Source organism: Microcebus murinus, chromosome 27, assembly GCF_040939455.1.
Source record: "Microcebus murinus isolate Inina chromosome 27, M.murinus_Inina_mat1.0, whole genome shotgun sequence".
Lineage (NCBI taxonomy): Eukaryota > Metazoa > Chordata > Mammalia > Primates > Cheirogaleidae > Microcebus > Microcebus murinus.
Window position 1 is genome coordinate 16,443,110 of NC_134130.1, and position 20,087 is coordinate 16,463,196.

At 48.1% G+C, this 20,087-nt stretch overlaps 1 protein-coding gene across 4 annotated transcripts in view; it reads left to right on the forward strand.

Moving 5' to 3' along the window:
* Positions 1-20,087, forward strand: part of LEF1 (lymphoid enhancer binding factor 1) — a 111,888-nt gene that overhangs the window by 73,986 nt on the left and 17,815 nt on the right. For 2 of the 4 annotated variants that reach the window (XM_020284490.2, XM_075998365.1), the window contains exons 4-9: positions 1,243-1,375; positions 9,644-9,734; positions 11,303-11,386; positions 13,271-13,393; positions 14,440-14,602; positions 18,983-19,090. In XM_020284490.2, coding sequence (XP_020140079.1) covers positions 1,243-1,375; positions 9,644-9,734; positions 11,303-11,386; positions 13,271-13,393; positions 14,440-14,602; positions 18,983-19,090 — 702 coding nt within the window. The remainder of the gene's footprint in view (positions 1-1,242; positions 1,376-9,643; positions 9,735-11,302; positions 11,387-13,270; positions 13,394-14,439; positions 14,603-18,982; positions 19,091-20,087) is intronic. The other 2 variants (XM_012766245.2, XM_012766244.2) reach the window with 1 other exon arrangement.

Below are 20,087 nucleotides of genomic sequence, written 5' to 3' on the forward strand. Positions count from 1 at the left end.
CCTGGAAGGAATAAGATCTAGTAACGTCCCAGCACAGTAGGGGAATTATAGTTAACAGTAATTTGTTGTATATTTCAAATACCTAGAAGAGAAGAATCATAATATTCTCAAGACAGAACAGATAAATGTTTGAGGCAATGGATAGCCCAGTTATCCTGATTTGGACATTACATATTGTATATATGTCTCAAAAGATCACATGTACCCCCAAAATATGTACACCCACGATATGTCAGTAATAAATAAATCAAGTGATCCCTCTAATTTAGGCTGAACCTGCCTGAGTCTTGCTTATATTACTCATTTGCTTAGTCGCACTTTGTTGGGGAGTAAAAAATGACTTCAGCTTTGTTGTCTGCAGTCAGAATGAGCACGGTTTCAAATGGACAAAGTCCAAGTAGGTTACCTGAACTCATAAAAAGTGTTGTTATATAGTTTTGGACTTCTAAATTATTAATAAATAATAAAATTTGTTTGTAAACAGAATATAAGATACATAAAGCACATTAAAACATAAAATGTTAATAATTAACTCCTGAAAGCAATATTTCATGTTATACACTTAAACTCAAGATTGGAAATTCCCTTTTATCAATTAATGCCTCTGAAAACCAAAGAAGCAGAAGACTCAGTGACTGGCCGGGGCCTGAGGCATAGCAGATAGTCATGTTTGACTGACAGAGCTAGGAAATGTAAAAAACCATATGATTCTTAAAGATGTACAACTGTAGAATTACAAATTCTACAAACCAAGGGGATATCTCAGTGCCCCAAATTTATATGTATTGCGTTGTTTAAAAATTTGCCCTTCAAATTGGCAGTATTTATTAATTTATTCACTGGACAATTTTTTATTGAGTGCCCTTTTTTTGATGCCAGACATACATAACGAATTAAAAGCTTATAAAGCATTACTGAATTTTATTCCAGTAACTCTTTATTGAGCTTAACCTGAGGAGATAACCTAAAAGGGACTGTGGCTCTGTATGCACAGACCCGTCACACAGAATACAGCCGGGCAGGTGTCCAGAGGTGCCCTGGTGAGCAGCTGACGGTCTCTGGGCGGGTCGCTCTGGCGCTGGGGATCTGCGCCCCACAGGAAGAGTCTGGAGATGTCGCCCGGTTGGGAGTGATTGTTGGGTTCTGTTGGCAACTACTTACTGCTCTCGTGTGATTTTTTCTCAGCGAGGACGTAAGAGCTGGGCACCCGCAGTAACTGTCGACCTCTCGGTTCCTTTGCAGTCCAATAAAGTGCCCGTGGTGCAGCCGTCCCACGCCGTCCACCCCCTCACGCCCCTCATCACCTACAGCGACGAGCACTTTTCTCCCGGGTCGCACCCGCCGCACATCCCGCCCGACGTCGGCTCCAAGCCAGGTGAGAGCCCCGCCTGCCCGGCCAGGTCCGCCCGGCCCTCCCGGTCGCCTTTGCCCCTTGTCCCTGGGGGATCCAAGGGCGTCTGTACAAGACAAGCGTGCCCCATTTGATAGCAATGCTTTAGAAACCCACGAGAGTTTGTTACTTTTACTTTTCAAGGTTAAAAAGCTGAAGAAAAAGCACAGTATGGCCATTTTCCAAGTGACAGCTCTGAAAATCTGTCCTCTGCAGTGCAGACCATTATGTCAGACAAATACACTAAAACTCAGTGCTCTACCGCGCTCGATTATTGCAGTATGTGTAGGGTGTTGATGGCAATATTTTTAAAAAGTTGGGAAAGGAAGAAGTGGATTTTTACTTGGAATGTTATTCTTTTGAGCCTCTTGTGATTTCTTGTGGCTGCTCTGTTACGCCCTGTTGTGTTGTATCCTCTATTCGTTATTTACCGGCACTAGCTTAGATGTTGTAAATGATAAGTAAAATATAAAACTATCTCTCTTTTCAAAGCAGCATGAATCTTACTTTGCTTCTCTACATTAATATTTACTTTTACTTCATTTGTCTACATTAATATTTACTTTCTCCTTTCATTTTTGGAAAAACGTGTAAGAGTTCTGAAAAACTAAAATGCCCAGTTTCCGCCTGATCCGCCTGGGCCTGGGCGGTGGCGGGGCAGCTCAGGCTCCGGCCCGGTCCTGCTCCTGCAGGCCCGCGCTCTTCCCCCGGCTCCCTGCCCCGCCACCGCCACGCTTCCGCTTCCCTGGACCCTGTGCGCCGGCTCCCTGCCCTGCCACCGCCACGCTTCCGCTTCCCTGGACCCTGCGCGCCGGCTCCCTGCCCTGCCACCGCCACGCTTCCGCTTCCCTGGACCCTGCGCGCCGGCTCCCTGCCCCGCCACCGCCACGCTTCCGCTTCCCTGGACCCTGCGCGCCGGCTCCCTGCCCTGCCACCGCCACGCTTCCGCTTCCCTGGACCCTGCGCGCCGCCTCCCTGCCCTGCCACCGCCACGCTTCCGCTTCCCTGGACCCTGCGCCCGGCTCCCTGCCCCGCCACCGCCACGCTTCCGCTTCCCTGGACCCTGCGCGCCCGCTCCCTGCCCTGCCACCGCCACGCTTCCGCTTCCCTGGACCCTGCGCGCCGGCTCCCTGCCCTGCCACCGCCACGCTTCTGCTTCCCTGGACCCTGCGCGCCGGCTCCCTGCCCTGCCACCGCCACGCTTCCGCTTCCCTGGACCCTGCGCCCGGCTCCCTGCCCCGCCACCGCCACGCTTCCGCTTCCCTGGACCCTGCGCGCCCGCTCCCTGCCCCGCCACCGCCACGCTTCCGCTTCCCTGGACCCTGCGCGCCCGCTCCCTGCCCCGCCACCGCCACGCTTCCGCTTCCCTGGACCCTGCGCGCGGGCTCCCTGCCCTGCCACCGCCACGCTTCCGCTTCCCTGGACCCTGCGCGCCGGCTCCCTGCCCTGCCACCGCCACGCTTCCGCTTCCCTGGACCCTGCGCGCGGGCTCCCTGCCCTGCCACCGCCATGCTTCCGCTTCCCTGGGACCCTGCGCGCCCAGCTCCCTGCCCTGCCACCGCCACGCTTCCGCTTCCCTGGACCCTGCGCCCGGCTCCCTGCCCTGCCACCGCCACGCTTCCGCTTCCCTGGACCCTGCGCGCGGGCTCCCTGCCCTGCCACCGCCACGCTTCCGCTTCCCTGGACCCTGTGCCCGGCTCCCTGCCCTGCCACCGCCACGCTTCCGCTTCCCTGGACCCTGTGCCCGGCTCCCTGCCCTGCCACCGCCACGCTTCCGCTTCCCTGGACCCTGCGCCCGGCTCCCTGCCCTGCCACCGCCACGCTTCCGCTTCCCTGGACCCTGCGCGCCGGCTCCCTGCCCTGCCACCGCCACGCTTCCGCTTCAGCTTCCCTGGACCCTGGGCGCCGGCTCCCTGCCCCGCCACCACCACGCTTCCTGGAAGCCTCGGTCAGCGCTGCGCGGGCGCCTTCACTTGGGGAGGTGGGCCCGGCCGCGGGGCTTTCCGGGCTGCCCCTTCACCGCGCCAGGCCCTGTCCCCTACCAGGCCCTGTCCCCCCGCCGGGCCCTGTCCCCCCGCCAGGCCCTGTCCCCCCACCGGGCCCTGTCCCCCCTGCCGGGCCCTGTCCCCCTACCAGGCCCTGTCCCCCCGCCGGGCCCTGTCCCCCCACCGGGCCCTGTCCCCCCTGCCGGGCCCTGTCCCCCTACCAGGCCCTGTCCCCCCGCCGGGCCCTGTCCCCCCACCGGGCCCTGTCCCCCCCGCCGGGCCCTGTCCCCCCCGCCGGGCCCTGTCCCCCCCCCAGGCCCTGTCCCCCCACCGGGCCCTGTCCCCCCCGCCGGGCCCTGTCCCCCCCGCCGGGCCCTGTCCCCCCGCCGGGCCCTGTCCCCCCACCGGGCCCTGTCCCCCCTGCCGGGCCCTGTCCCCCTACCAGGCCCTGTCCCCCCGCCGGGCCCTGTCCCCCCACCGGGCCCTGTCCCCCCTGCCGGGCCCTGTCCCCCTACCAGGCCCTGTCCCCCCGCCGGGCCCTGTCCCCCCACCGGGCCCTGTCCCCCCCGCCGGGCCCTGTCCCCCCCCCAGGCCCTGTCCCCCGCCAGGCCCTGTCCCCTACCATGCCCTGTCCCCCCCACCAGGCCCTGTCTCCCTCGCCAGGCCCTGTCCCCCACCAGGCCCTGTCCCCCCCGCCAGGCCCTGTCTCCCCCGCCGGGCCCTGTCCCCCACCAGGCCCTGTCCCCCCGCCGGGCCCTGTCCCCCCCCAGGCCCTGTCCCCCGCCAGGCCCTGTCCCCTACCATGCCCTGTCCCCCCCACCAGGCCCTGTCTCCCTCGCCAGGCCCTGTCCCCCACCAGGCCCTGTCCCCCTACCAGGCCCTGTCCCCCCCGCCGGGCCCTGTCCGCCCCGCCAGGCCCTGTCCCCGAGGCGCCCTGGGGGGCGCCCCGAGGCCCCCCACCAGGCCCTGTCTCCCCCGGCCAGGCCCTGTCCCACGCCGCCAGGCCCTGTCCCCCCCCCTCCCCCGCCAGGCCCTGTCCCCCCCCCTCCCCCGCCAGGCCCTGTCCCCCCCCCTCCCCCGCCAGGCCCTGTCCCCCCCCCTCGGCCCTGTCCCCTTGCCGGGCCCTGTCCCCCGCCGGGCCCTGTCCCCCCACCAGGCCCTGTCCCCGAGGCGCCCTGGCCGCGGACGGGCGACGGCGGGCGGACAGGCCTCCTGCCAAAGGCGCCCGACGGGCGGCAGCGCTGCTCGGCTCAGGTGGGGCCGGCTGTCTTGAGGAATCCCAACCCAGGGCCGCGCAGGCGGGGGCGAAACCGCAGGTCCGGCAGAGACACGTACGGGCTGGGCGAGGGTTAGACACCGGTACAAACGCCGCGCAATTAGCAAAAGGAATCCAACAGTGTGTTTTATTTCATTTTAACCATTTATTTGTTTAACTAACAATTCAGTAGTGCTTGCTGTGTCTCAGGTCCTCTCTGAAGCACTTTGAAACATTAACTTATTTAAAAGAATAACAATCTGGCCGGGCGCGGTGGCTCACGGCTGTAATCCTAGCTCTCTGGGAGGCCGAGGTGGGCGGATTGCTCGAGGTCGGGAGTTCAAAACCAGCCTGAGCAAGAGCGAGACCCCGTCTCTACTATAAATAGAAAGAAACTAATTGGCCAACTAATATATATAGAAAAAATTAGCCGGGCATGGTGGCTGTAGTCCCAGCTACTTGGGAGGCTGAGACAGAAGGATCGCTTGAGCCCAGGAGTCTGAGGTTGCTGTGAGCTAGGCTGACGCCACGGCACTCACTCTAGCCTAGGCAACAAAGTGAGACTCTGTCTCAAAAAAAAAAAAAAAGAATAACAATCATGGTTCAATAGTTTTTCTCTCAAGAAATCTAAAACAGTTCAATTTTTAAAAGAGACAGGTTTGTAACTGGTAACTAATGACATTTATATTTTCTCTTCTGTTTCTGTGTCTTACTGCTACCCTGGCTTGTTTTGCCTAATTGTAATTTCTGTCACTGCTTCTCAATTTTTTTTTAAAAAAAGAAATGCTCTAAGGCCGGGCGTGGTGGCTCACGCCTGTAATCCTAGCACTCTGGGAGGCCGAGGCGGGAGGATTGCTCAAGGTCAGGAGTTGGAAACCAGCCTGAGCAAGAGCGAGACCCTGTCTCTACTAAAAATAGAAAGAAATTAATTGGCCAACTAAAAATATATACAAAAAATTAGCCAGGCATGGTGGCGCATGCCTGTAGTCCCAGCTACTCAGGAGGCTGAAGCAGGAGGATCGCTTGAGCCCAGGAGTTTGAGGTTGCTGTGACCGAGGCTGACGCCACAGCACTCTACCCCAGGCAACAGAGTGAGACTCTGTCTCAAAAAAAAAAAAGAAAGAAAAAGAAAAGAAATGCTCTAGAACTACTGAGAAGGGACTCGTGGGCATGACTAGAAGCTGTCTGCTTGTAGTTATTTTAGTCCTTATTTTGTTCTAAAAATGGGTGTGACTTTTATATTCTAGTCCATATACTATTTGTGCTTATTTTGATATATAAAAATTCTGTTTTTCATTACATGTTTATCCTGGGCCTTATGTACCTCATCATCATGTAACTCCTGGAGATATGTAAACTCTGGCTTGGAAAGCTCTCATTCACATGATACTGAGTTTATATAATTCCATTTGGGTACTTTCATTGCCGAAAAAACAAGCCCACTAGACTCTTCTTTTATTCTTGTTCTCTCCTGCCTTTGGGGTGTAGTGTGTAGCTGAACTAGTTAGGGCATCGTGGTCCTGAGGCCAGAGCTGCCGATTTCAAAGTTCCCCTGGTAGGCGAGTTAGGTTTATCCAAAACAAAAAAACCCAAAGAGTGTCATGTTCACACTCTAACTTTAGATAGAACCACCCAGTAAATAGAGTAAATACAAACTTTTTGTCAGCAGAACCCATTCTCATTGATGAGAAAAGAACTTAGGGCTAATTTTCTATTAAGGAGTAAATTGGTTTCACTTCCGTGTGAGTGTGTGTGTGTGAGTGTGTGAGTGAGTGTGTGTGTGTGTGTGTAGGAAAGGGAAAGGAAGTTAATACCAATCATTTTTTTCTTCTTATTGTCAGTCTGGTAAACATGTTAAAGGACAGCTTTTAGGAAATACTAGGTTTATATACCTGCTTCTATCTCTGTATTATCCATTTTATCCTCATACATAACAATAAACACTTACATAGCACTTATATTTTGTACCAGGCACTTTTCTGTATTACATATATTAATGCACTTATTCACAACAACCTGTGTTCTGTTACTATTCTGATTTTACAAAATAGTAACAAATAACTTACTCAAAGATATGTAGCTAGTGAGTAGCGTTTGCTACTATGCAGTTTGACTCCAGAATTATTTTATCTATATATTTATAGAAGTTACTTAATAAAAGCTTAAAAATCTTTAAAGCTATGTTGAGTATATCCTCCAGCACATAGTAAATGTTCAATAAATACCAGTTGAATAAATGACGTGAAATGTGTCCCCGGCAGCACGGCGCTCAGTGGAGAGGCACACATTTCTAGGCATCTTTGGAAACAAGATCTTAAAAGGACAGTGAGCTATTTCAAACACACAGATCCATTTTCTGCTCATGTAATGCCTATTCTACATCACGTACTTGTATGTACACGCGAAATGGTTGGTAATATTGACCCAGCATAGGGAATGGGTCCCTTTCATTTCACTTGTCCATTTGTTCCATCAGAAATACTCACCGAGAGCCTTCTCTGCAGACAACTGTGGTTTGATACATAAATTGGTAAAATGTGGTCTTTTTCCCAAGCAGTATATAAGCTCATGCAGGAAATCCTTTGCACAAACTATAAAACAAAATGAAGAATATCCCAAGTACCACATTAAAAGTACAAATAAGAAGTTGTAGATTTAAACGAGAAAGAGATTTCTCAGAACTGTAAAAGTTAGAGAAAATTGCCTGGGAGGAGGGGCATTTGAAAGACAAGTAGAATTTTAATAGATGCAGAACCTGACACATAGCGGGTGCTAAGTAAATGGTAATCCCCTCCTTCCTCTTCTAACAGAAAACCAAAGACAGCTAGTTTGTATTTTTTGTTCATTTGAATCACTCCGCAGTGTTCTGAGTGTACTGAGAACATGGGCTAGCACGAAGAGCAAGAGTTTTAAGCTTAAAGACGTGATTAGAAGCAAGTTACCTCTCTGTATCCCAGCGATCAAAGCCAAGGACAGAACATACTTTATATGTAAGCCACACCTCTCTAGACCTTAATCTCCACATGCAAAATAAAGCGATTAAAGTAGATAATTCAGATAGTCTGTGACCTCTAACCATGATTTTCAGGTTAACACATTTAAAAAAAAAAGCTCTCACATTTCCACTAAGTTCTAACGCTCTTTAGTTAGGGTTAGTCTGGTTGTATTGTTTTTGTTTCCAAAACTGAGTGATTCCCCTTGAGACCCCAAGCTTTGCAGGGAGGTATCTGGATCTCAGGGTTAGGGAGGCGGCAGGTTGAAAAAACGCACCAATGATCTGTACATGTCAAGAATCACTCTCGGCCGGGTGCGGTGGCTCACATCTGTAATCCTAGCACTCTGGGAGGCCAAGGCAGGAGGATCGCTCGAAGTCAGGAGTTCGAGACCAGCCTGAGCAAGAGCAAGACCCCATCTCTACTAAAAAAATAAAAAATAGAAATTAGTTGGACAACTAAAAATATATGGAAAAAATTAGCCAGGCATGGTGGCACATGCCTGTAGTCCCAGCTATACAGGAGGCTGAGACAGGAGGATCGCTTGAGCCCAGGAGTTTGAGGTTGCTGTGAGCTAAGCTGACGCCATGGCACTCTAGCCTGGGCAACAGAGTGAGACTCTGTCTCAAAAATAAATAAATAAGAATCACCCTTGCAGGCTCCATTAGGGTCACCCCTGCTGCCTGAACCTTCCCAGACCCAAGAAAAAAACTGTGGGATATAAAATTTGGGGTCCACTGTGACCAAAAGAATCAATATTTCTAGCAAAAAAATATTTTTTTTTAAAAAAAAGGAGATTTGAAACTATTTTGAAAAGTAGCAAATCATGAGCTGATCTCATGTAAGGTCTCTGTTGAGAGATTAAAGACCTCTCTCCTTCCCACCTCCTTTCTGTAAGAATTGAGAAATATTTAAGTTTGTTCTAACTTCAAAGTCAAATTAACATCAACTTTGAAGACAGCACTTCAGTTATTCCCAATTTCAAGGCCTTCAGTATCTCCTAAGATCCAAATGAAATCTATAGGCATTTTAAATAGTAAAAAAGCAGAATATTTACAGAGTATCTTCCATGTACTCCCTTAATTCTGCACATCAGCCCTACGTTCACACTCACTGCTCTGTGAGTTAGCCCGCACCTGCGCTCTTCTCTGCAGGTGCTATTCCAAAGCTGTGATTCAGCTGTGTGAAGAGACTTTTGTGGCCCTTTTCTGTTCAGAGTCACTTTCCCCAAAATAAATTAAAATCTAAGTTTTTGCATTTTACGTTTCATGCATTTGTCTTGTCTCCCCCGCCCCCATACCTAGAGTAAGGTACAGTCAAAGGGATGTCACTTGGGACTAGTATTAGGTGCCATCTCTAGGTGGTTTTCACAGTGACAGGGCAGTGCACTCCAGGGAGCGTGAGCTCAAGAAACAATTTGGGGGCCACTGGCTTTTTCTGTGGCATCCGACTAATCCAGAACGGCTTGACCTTGGCGCCCAGAGGACTCAACTCGACAGAGAGCTTAGTTGGAGCTGCAGTGGCAGGGACCAGATGAATCGTATCAAGTGTGGCCATTGTGGGGCTGAGGATGATTCCTAATTAATCTGTGACCCTCTGAGGCGTCACATTTCCCAAGACTATGTGTCCATAAGGGAACCAACGGAAATATGAAAGTGGCAATTTACCTAATCCCTGAGCACCACGGCAAGCCGTCCACTTACAAAGGGCTGTCGTTTTTCATCCTGCACAAAACAACTGTCTACCATTTTATTAACCAAAGTGAAATAATGAGGGCAAATGAGTCAATAATTTCAAAGTCTGTTTTGATGATTCCTCGGGATCTGCTGTCTGCGGACCCTGTTCTCCCCATCGTGGAAATCTCGGACAGAGCTAACAGACTGACTTGTGTCGATTGGATCTGAAGAAGAGTTACTGTTTCATTCTAGACCTTCAGTGTTAATGGCAGAAAACATTTTGTTGTTTTCCTGGTGCTCCTTCTGGTCGTGTTGCCATGAATCTCTGTCGTTCTTTCTCATAGGCATGTCCAGACACCCGCCAGCGCCCGACATCCCTGCCTTCTACCCCCTGTCTCCGGGTGGTGTCGGACAGATCACCCCACCTCTCGGCTGGTAAGAGCCTTCCCATAACCTTCAGCAGGAGTTTGAATGCATGTCCTTCCGTTTCCACTCATGGAAATTAGCCTTACGAATGGGAACGAACACTCGTGGAGTTAAAGAAATTTCACATCAACAAGCAGGGTGCTAACTGTATTCATTTCAATTTAAAAGATTAAAAAACATACAGCCTTTGAAATGGCTTGGATCCGTTTGCTAATATGTGTAGAAAATGACTGTATAGCATTTGCTTTGAAGCTTAGAGTCTTGTGGATTCAATTTGTGGCTTTGGGCATTTGCTATGCCCCACACAAAGTTAGTGCTTAATGTGGGCTTTTCCCCCCTAGGTTTTTTAGGAACAACTTGTATTTTTGAGACATAAACGCATTGAATATCCAGCTTTGCTGATAGGTGGGCAAGTGAGGTAAATGACATAACTAGAGAGAAATTCAGCAATATAAGAGCATCTTCTGAATTTTAATAAAGCAAGCATCCAATCTGAGTTCAGAGTAGTAAATTTGGGGTCTTTTTCTTCTTTTTAGAATCCATATGCTCAATGCTCTTTATTTTGTTTTATTTCTAAAAACATTCTTACTGCTGCCTTCAAAATTTTTTAAATTTATAAAGGTAAAAGAAATTATTTGGGGAAGAAAGAGTAATCTTATATAACCTAACCTATTTTAATCGTTTTATGATTGGCATACAGCTTCCCTCCTCCTGCTCCCATCCTTCCCCCGTCCTTCCCCTCCCCACTTCTCACTCGTGGAAATCATCCTTCAACCCGAGCAGATGTTTCTCTCTCTATTTGGGTCTCTGTCCCTACAGCCCCATGTCACTGGTCCATCTTTCCACCTGGCCACCCTTACCTGGTCTCTTCTTCAGCAAGGAAGGGTCACCCTGCCATGGGCATTCCAGCTTCCTCCTCTCTTCTCTCTCTCCTTTCTCTCTGTCCTTAGCCTTCAACCTCGTAGTCAATAACTGAAGTTAATTGTGCGTGCACTTTCAAACCTAGATCAGTCCTTCTGTCTGCACTGAGCCCTTGCGGGCAGAGGCGCTGTGCGGCCGGCCGCTGGCAGCGGGAAGGCGGCTGCCCAGATGAGAAAGGAGGGACGTGGAAACAACAGAGGGAAGGTGGACTTCCCAGGGTGGAGAGAAAATAATGCCAATGAATTGGCCTTTTATTTCTTGACTCTAACATGTGTATGTGGCGGGCGGGGCGGGGGGACGCAGTGTTTTTTAAATGTTTGTTCATTTGTATATAAATGTAAAATTTTATTTCCTTCTTTCTTCCCTTCCCTAAAATTCTCAAAGATTCTGATAAAGAATTCACAGAGCTCCTTCCCTGACGGGAACATGTCACCGTTCCCAGGGGTCCGTCACAGTCAATAGCCGCTGGTTAAGGGCCCGCTCTGTTGGGCGTGTTAACGGGCTGGGGGCAGGGGCGGGCAGGCAGGCGCGGGCCTGGGCGGAGGCGAGGGCCAGCCACGCACCCGGAGACGCTGCGTCCGGGTTCCCTCACCCCGCCCGAGCTGCTGTGTCCGCGTGTTCCGTCATTGATGGGCTCCTCTCTTCTGTGGCCTCAGGCAAGGTCAGCCTGTCTATCCCATCTCGGGAGGATTCAGGCAGCCCTACCCATCCTCACTGTCAGCCGACGCCTCCTTGTCCAGGTAGGTGGAGGCGGCCGGCCGCTCGGGACCAGGCGCCCCGCTTCGTCCCGTGCCTCTGCTTCCCGGCGCGTCCGCGCAGCGGGCCTGGCTCCACACCAGGCGTGGCCACTCTGGCCGGCCCGGGCCCAGCCGGCCGGCCGCACCCTCGGACGCGGCTTCCGTCCAGAGGAACGCATCGTCCGACCGAGCGTGGGCTGGGAGACCCGGGCGGAGCGTGCGGGGTCAGTGTGCGGGGCGGAGCGAGGGAGGCGAACGAGGACCGGGTTGGTCCCGTCCTGCGATCTGCTTCCTTCGAGGAAGTCGCAGCACTTTGACCGGCCGCGTTGGCAGGCGCCCGTGCAGTGGGCTCCGGGCCCCAGGCCGGCCGTCAGGGCGGCCCAGTGTGTGGCTCAGGCCCCGTGCGGACGCGGGCGCAGCGGCGCGGGCTGCTGCGCGCGGGCTGCTCTGTGTGATGCTTTCGCTTGTGGAAGTCGGCTTCTGTGCCCTGCTTAGTGTGCGCACGCGTGTGGTGTGTCATCTGTGTGCCATGTGGCTTCTCGAGGGAGCCAGCATTATTGTGCTGGAAGTCGAACTGGTGAGTTACTAACTGGTGGCGAATCTGTCTTTTTTTATATGGGTATGAAATTCTCAGTTTCTGTAGTCAATTACAGCTTTACAAGAAATATTTATTTTTTTCAATGAGTTGTACATCTAGCTGACTGTAGGTGGCGGGAATTGAATTAATATCCTTCCCCCTAAAACATACTCTTCACGTTTCAACATTGCAAGAACTGTGTGATGATAGGGTTTTCTCATAGGCAAATGACCAGCATCAGGTATTTTTTTGCAAACGGTACATTGAGCAAAGCAACATTATTTGGTCAAATATTTGTATTTTCACCATGCTTTCTTAATAGTTCAATTTTGTTTCTGAAATACTACATATCCAAGCAGAATTCCTTTCCTGGTGAAGAAATTAATTGTACAGGCTGTGATGAAAGATTTGAGAATATTGTTCTTGTTGAATTAAATGTTTCCTGTAAGACAGTTTGAAAAGTAAAAATTTCTAAAATATATCCCAATTTATCTAAAGCACTTGTTGAGAGTGCTGTCTTTATTCATTTATTTATTTATTTTTCTTGCATGGCAGTTTCCCTCCTGTGTGTTGGCTGGTGGTGGATGTCTTAAGATTCTTTTTATGATCGACAAGCATGTTTGGGGCAAAGCCTTTAGCGGGGATAGTTTTTACCTTGGTGCAGCCATTGAGCCTTCCCTGTAGTTAAATCTTTCCCCTTGATTCTGTTACCAGTTTTCCATCAGGCTAGCTCTCAAATATTACTTTATTTCTGCATGGAAATCAATTTGTATGTTAATGGAAACCTTCCTAAATAGGGGCCTCATTCCTATCCCTTTAGTTGTCCCTCCTAATATTAATATTTATGAAGAAGTTAACAATACAAGAAAACTCTTAATGTGATGGTTTCCTTAGGAATGTAGGCAGAGATATTTAAATATGATGTCTTTAACATTTATTTAAAAATAATTTTAAAAGCTAACTCTTAATAAAGTGTTATATTTCCAGTAATTACTCTCATTGAAATTCTTATTTGAAAACTGCTTTGCAAGAAAAATGATTCACTTTTTTTTCAATCCTATGGTCTGCGGTCCTCCCAGGAAAAATGTCACATTCTATTAGTCTGAAGAACTACAGGGAATAATTATAAATATTTACCACCTGAATACAATAAGAAAAAATAATTATTAGCTCAGTCTAATTTATAGTTAATACTCCAGTGTGTAACTCTTAGCCAATAGCGGTTAGGAGATCATTTTGCAATTCCATCTAGCTTTTTTTTGCTGCAATAGCCAGTAGCACATATTTTTTCTTCTCTTTCCTTCTTTTAGGTTTTCCCATCATATGATTCCTGGTCCTCCTGGTCCCCACACAACTGGCATCCCTCACCCAGCTATCGTAACACCTCAGGTCAAGCAGGAGCACCCCCACACTGACAGTGACCTAATGCACGTGTGAGTACGCACCTGGGCGCCCCCTGCAGGCGGCGGCGGCTCTGTGGTCGCGCGCCCTCTGTCGGGGAGAACTGTGGCGCGGCTCTGCCTGGAAAGCTCTGCCCTGCGGCCACTGGGCAGCTTGACTCGCACCGACTTGACTCTGAGACTGGAAAGGGCACAGACCTTAAACGATCACGGGGCCCTCGCCAGGAGGGAAGGGTCTTCAGAGCACAGGCGTGGAGGAATCTCGAGCTGGGTAGCCGCTGACCTCCAGGTTGTAATTGGGTCCAGATTATTGAGGGGAGAACTTGTTAGTACCTGAGTGAATTAGAAACCTTAAGGAAATGCAGGAACCCCGACTCGAGGCTTGAGCAGCACAGAATTCCAGAGAAAGGGGCACAGAGCGCCCAGGATTCCCGGGTGGGCCAAGGTTGTCTCGGACTATTAGACCAGGGCTAAATTAATTTACCCTGAAGAGATGAATAGGTGAGCTTCTTAACCTAGGTTCTGTGGATGGGGGTGGATGGATGGGAGGTGGCAGGCAGCATGTGACAGTCCAGAAACTCCTTGCGGTGCATGCAGAGGCAACACACATTGTTCAGGGGAAAAGATCTGGAGCTTCATTAGCTTCTCAAAGTGGCCCTGTCCCCACCCCTGGCGGTAAGAGTCTGTCTCTGAAAGAGAAGCCATCCGCCGTGTGCTGTGCGCAGCGTGTTCCCAGGTGACTGAGGAACCCAGCCTCAGGGCCCTAGTGTCTTCCCGGTGCCAAACCCACTCCCATTTTGCGTTCAGTGCTTCTACAGCTATAGCTACACTTTCTTAAACCAAAGGATTTGTATTCTCAAAGAGCTGCTGCATAGACAAGAAGCCCTGTTGGGTTGGTTGTTTGCATCTCAGTGTCTCAAGTGAGTCAAGAGCTGCTCTTCCAAGTGATGTGTCTGGGGGTGTGAGGTTGTCCCGGCCTGAGCGTGGTGATGTAAGCAGGTGCTTTGCTTCTCTCCTCCCCCATTCTTTCCTCATCCCTTCCACCCCTGCCCCTACCTACCGCCACCACCGCCTTTTAGGAAGCCTCAGCATGAGCAGAGAAAGGAGCAGGAGCCAAAAAGACCTCACATTAAGAAGCCTCTGAATGCTTTTATGTTATACATGAAAGAGATGAGAGCGAACGTCGTAGCTGAGTGTACTCTAAAGGAAAGTGCAGCCATCAACCAGATTTTAGGCAGAAGGGTAAGTATGGGGTGGTCTATACATGTTCATGGCAACCATGGAACTGCTTCATTAAACTCTGCCCAAATTTAATTACTTCTCAGGTGGTCACTGAATGTGTTTGTATAGCACATCCCTCGGGAAGTGACAAAGGGCACAAGACACGGTCACAGCCTTTAGGAAGATTCAGTAGGATGCATCGTAAACAACTAGACTGTACCTGGCACATAGGAACTTCCTATAAATGATAACTGTTTTTACAGTTATCATTATTTAAACAAATATTTATTGAGTGTCTTTTCATGCCAGGCATGAAGCTAGGCAGTAGATAATAATTGCTGTATAAAATAGATATGGTCTTTCTGGAGCTTAAAGTTTTGTGACAGGGATACATACCTTAGACAGATAATTACCCAATAAATATATAAGTAAAATTGTGATAAATGTGAATGTAAGCATCAAGATTCAATGAGAAAGAACAACAGGGGCTTGGGAATGCCCCTCTGAGGAAGCTGCACTGAAGCCACAAGCCGAGATGAGCAGAGAGAGGTGGGCTGGCCGCACGCAGCTGGGGACAGGCCGGCGCAGACCCGGAGGCGCGGAAGCACTCGGCCCTCTGGGGAGCTGCAGCCAGGCCTGTAGGGGCCGGCCTGGCAAACAGGTGTGGCCACACCCGAGACACAGCAGGTCTGCCCCCCGTGAGGCTGCAACTGGAAGAATTTATATCGTCCCAAGAACTATTGATTCTAGAAAGATGGCTCTCTGATTTTATTCTTTTTATTTTATTTTAATTAATTTATTGATGATTGATTGGTTGAGACAGGGTCTTGCTGTGTCGTCCCGGCGAGGGTGCAGTGTATCACAGCTCACTGCAGCCTCCAACTCCTGGGCTCCAGTGATCCTCCCCACTTCAGCATCCCAAGTAGCTGGGACTAAGACACATGCCACCATGCTGAGCTAATTATTTTTTAAAATATTTTGTATAGGCTGGTCTCGAACTCCTGGGCTCAAGTGATCCCCCCGCCTGAGCCTCCCAGAGTGCTAGGATTACAGGCGTGAGCCACCGCGCCCGGCCTTCTCTCTGTTCTTAAAGTGTGCACATGTCAGCTTTCTGATTGCCCCTTTCTTTTTAATTCCTTCTGTCACCCATGCTGTGGTATTTTTCTGAGCACCTGCTGTGGCACTAGGCTACTCCTAGGGTAGACGCTCTCGGATTCTTTATCTCACCACCGGCCAGAACACTGGCAGTCCAGCCAAGTACTCCTCACAAGAGTGAAATTGTTATAGTTAGGTAACCGAAGAGTGGTGGAAAATTTTTGAATTTCTCTAACTCAGGTTACATGTTCACTGAAATTACATCATAATTTTAGAAACGCTTCATCTTACTTTGTTGACATTCTTCATATATGTGTGGCAGCTTCTTAATTTATGACCCTGTGTATGTGTTTTGCAACCGCTGAAGAAATTCATGATGTGCAAGTGAACATTCAGGTGAGGAGGGTCTGACAACCCTTGTGAAACAAAAGATCGTGCGTTTGCTATAATAGTGTTTGTTGATAATTTTTACCATGTTTGTTCCAAACCTAATACATGTGAGCATTCACAACAGAACACACTGGAGGCTGCCAGTCCATGTGAACGGAAAGGAAGTGGGCCCTCTTGCATTATCGACTCCCATCGGGTGGCTGCGAAATGCAGCCATTTCCAATCTGCAAGGCTCCGGGGTTCGCGGGTAGGGTGCGGTGGTAGATTATAGCTGTTTTTTGGTGTCCTGTGTACAATGCTCTATCTCCCTGTGGATTCTTAAACACTTAATAACAAGAATTACAATGATTTCCCAAGCCAGATCATAGCAGATGACTGATTCCCATCATCTTTGAAGAAGTCCACCTTAAAAGCTGATGACCATTTTTCTTGACTCTTTAAAACAAGAAATCGGAGAAGGGTTGCTGTTTTTATTTCAGCTGTGTAAAACTCTTAGCTTTTTCTTTTCTGTGTTAAAGGCCCCCTGGCCCTCCAGCAGGAATTATTTTCCTGCTCAAGAGAATGAGGATACGATGTGAAGATAAGCTTCCTATTTCTAATGCACCGTTCCAGCAATTGCCACTTTCTCGGCTCCCTTAACAACCCCCAGAGCCGAGCATGTGTCCTCAAGGATGGTTCTCATTTGGGGTCTTCCTCTGTCTTTGATTTAGACACCTGTTCCTATTTATAGGTCTCTGAGATGTTTGATTAGGATCAGGTTTTCTTAACTCCCCTTTCATAACTCCCCTCTGGCAGGGCAGCCCCGGCCAGCTCTTCAAAGTCCCTGGCTTTAAAATCATGAAGTTTTACACTGGGATAATTAGAGTTCTTAAAAGTGGATCTTAAATCCATCCCAGAACAATTTATCTTTTGATTTTTATTCATCTTTACTGTATCTCTAAAATAGAAATGTTCATTCACATGAATCAATCAAAGTTTTATTTTAAATTCATATTATAAATAAGAATAGCACAAATCTTATTTTAAAATAAGCTTTTTCTCGTTAGACCTTTCTGGCTAATAAAGGAATTCTATGTATTGCAAGTTTATTGTGAGAATGTTTTATCTTGGAACTGTTTTGGAGTTTCTTTGAATTAAATGAGTCTTTGCCCCACAACTTGTGAAACCTTGACAATGAAATTTGATTTTTTAGAAAGTTTAAATTTTTCAATAAGCAAAGAGATAGAAAAGTGATTTTGGTCAATTGTGTTTCAGAAATTCCTTTAAAGGTTTTAGAAATTCCTTTAAAGAAAGACCATTTTTCTAGTCTGTATTTCTGTTTTCAATGTAAAACTTCAGTACCACTGGGTTTTTGTTTTTTGGGGTTTTTTTTGCCCAATGTTAGGTAAATGACTTCTTATTTGCAAGTAGGTTTTGTGCATTAGAAATATCAGGGAACTAAAATCAATTGAAAATGCAAATAAATAGTCTAGTTTGTGCCCTGTTTTTTCTCCTTCCATTTTATTCAGTTTTGCTAGCTTAAGTCTTCTTATCAACCTAAGTTTCCTCCTTTAACTGAAAAATACCTGGCTATTTGGGTAGAAGACCCAACCTTGATACTTATTTTGGGAGTTAATTTGTATTTGTGATCCTAGGTTTTCTCAGCAAGTTAGGAAGCTGCCATAAATTATGTAAAATTATACTGACATTTTTTTTTTTTTTTTTTTTTTTTTGAGACAGAGTCTTGCTTTGTTGCCTAGGCTAGAGTGAGTGCCGTGGCGTCAGCCTAGCTCACAGCAACCTCAAACTCCTGGGCTCAAGCGATCCTCCTGCCTCAGCCTCCCGAGTAGCTGGGACTACAGGCATGAGCCACCATGCCCGGCTAATTTTTTCTATATATATTAGTTGGCCAATTAGTTTCTTTCTATTTATAGTAGAGACGGGGTCTCGCTCTTGCTCAGGCTGGTTTCGAACTCCCGACCTCGAGCGATCCGCCCGCCTCGGCCTCCCAGAGAGCTAGGATTACAGGCGTGAGCCACCGTGCCCGGCCTATACTGACATATTGCAGTACTAACAAGTGTTGTATATAGGGGAATAATACTTGCCAAATTAACAAATTTAAAATGGAAGACTTCTTTCTTGTCATTCTTTTTCTTTTCATCTCTCTTTTTGTTTTTCCTTTTTTGGTAACACTTTATCTCTTGCAAATCAAACATTTAGCACCAGAACTAACTGTGTAAATACCAGTGATCGGTGTTTTCTCAGAAAAACCAAGGAAGATCTGTTCCCTGTGTCCAGGTGATCTTGGCTGCCTGTGAAGGCCTTGGCGCCCTGGGCTTAGAGAGCCGTTGGTTGGTAGAGGCCATGCGCGGTGCGGAGGCGACTGGGGCCGGCGGGCTGGCTCCTCGTGTCTCCCCCTGTGGGCAGCGTCTTGTGATTAAGGTTTCAGACTCTTCATGTGACACAGTGAGAGAATGCCCATGGGAGGAGTGGGCGTATCTGTTTTAAAAGACATCTGGAAATTATCACATTTTGCATAAATAAATAGTACTTGGGCTCAGATATCAGAATATGCTACAAACTATGAAAAAGGGCTAAGTTGGGTGTTGAGGTTCACCAGTGAAAGTTCTTTTTAATTTATATTGGAAAGGAGAAGGGGTGGGTGACAGAGATCATTTTACTTTGAATACTTTGATTGACTTTGATGTGTTTCATGTGATATCGGAGAACAGGATAAAGAAACCAAAGTTTGAGTTTCACTCTAGCCTCCAGACTCCAAGTAGATTCCTGCAGCACTGGGCACTTGGCCTTCTGCCATTTAGAAATAAATCAAAGTTTAAATGCTTAATATTTTCATTTTTTGATGTTGGAAACATGAAATATACTGTTCCTATTTTGCTTACTTTTGTTTTTGTCTTCCTTCCCCTGTTGTTTTAGTGGCATGCCCTCTCACGGGAAGAACAGGCTAAATACTATGAATTAGCACGGAAGGAGAGACAGCTACACATGCAGCTCTACCCAGGCTGGTCTGCACGGGACAACTATGTAAGCCCCTTTCCACACTGGTGGCTCTCCACTCTCACTCCTTCTTCCCTTTTACCTTCAGAAAGGAACTGTGTTTTAGGGTGTATACAATGCTGGTACTATTTCCTATTTTTGGAAGTTAATGATCTTTGTAATAAAGATTTCATGGATATATTGCATTATGACAGCTTTGAGCTGGCTTAATATTTTTTGTTTTTGCTATAGGTGCTGTAATGTTTTCTTTTTTTTGAGACAGAGTCTCACTCTGCTACCCAGGCTAGAGTGTTGTGGCATTAGCCTAGCTCATAGCAACCTCAAACTCCTGGGCTCAAGTGATCCTCCTGCCTCAGCCTCCTGAGTAGCTGGGACTACAGGCATGTGCCACCAGGCCCGGATAATTTTTTCCATATATTTTTAGTTGGCCAGCTAATTTCTATTTTTAGATGGGGTCTCGCTCTTGCTCAGGCTGGTTTCGAACTCCTAACCTTGAGCGATCCTCCCGCCTCAGCCTCCCAGAGTGCTAGGATTACAGGCGTGAGCCACCGCGCCTGGTCTGGTGCTAATGTACTTTTTAAAATAAAGCTTCTTAATAAAAAAAGAAGCACCTTTCATTAAAATGTTGATTAAAAAGATAAAAACAAAAGCCCATAATTTTACGGTGTAAAGGCAACAAACATTAGTAACAACTACTTATGTTACCTTCTAGTATTTTTTTTGAGTTTTTTTTTTTTTGTATGTGTGTGTGTACACATATGCTTTTGTGTCACCCTTCTTGCTCTTACACGTAAAAAGCATCTTTCTGCTATGGCATAGCGTTTACACGTATTAAAATTCCATTGAGTGAATGTCACAATTAATCATTTTTTCCTGCTTTTAGACATTTAAGTTGCTATTTTTTTTTACACAAATGCAAATAATCCTTCAGTGAACATGTCTGTACATAGTTGTTTTTTAGAAATTGTTGAATTAAAAGATAAAAATAGTTAAAAGTTCTTGATACATATTGTCAAGTTGCTTT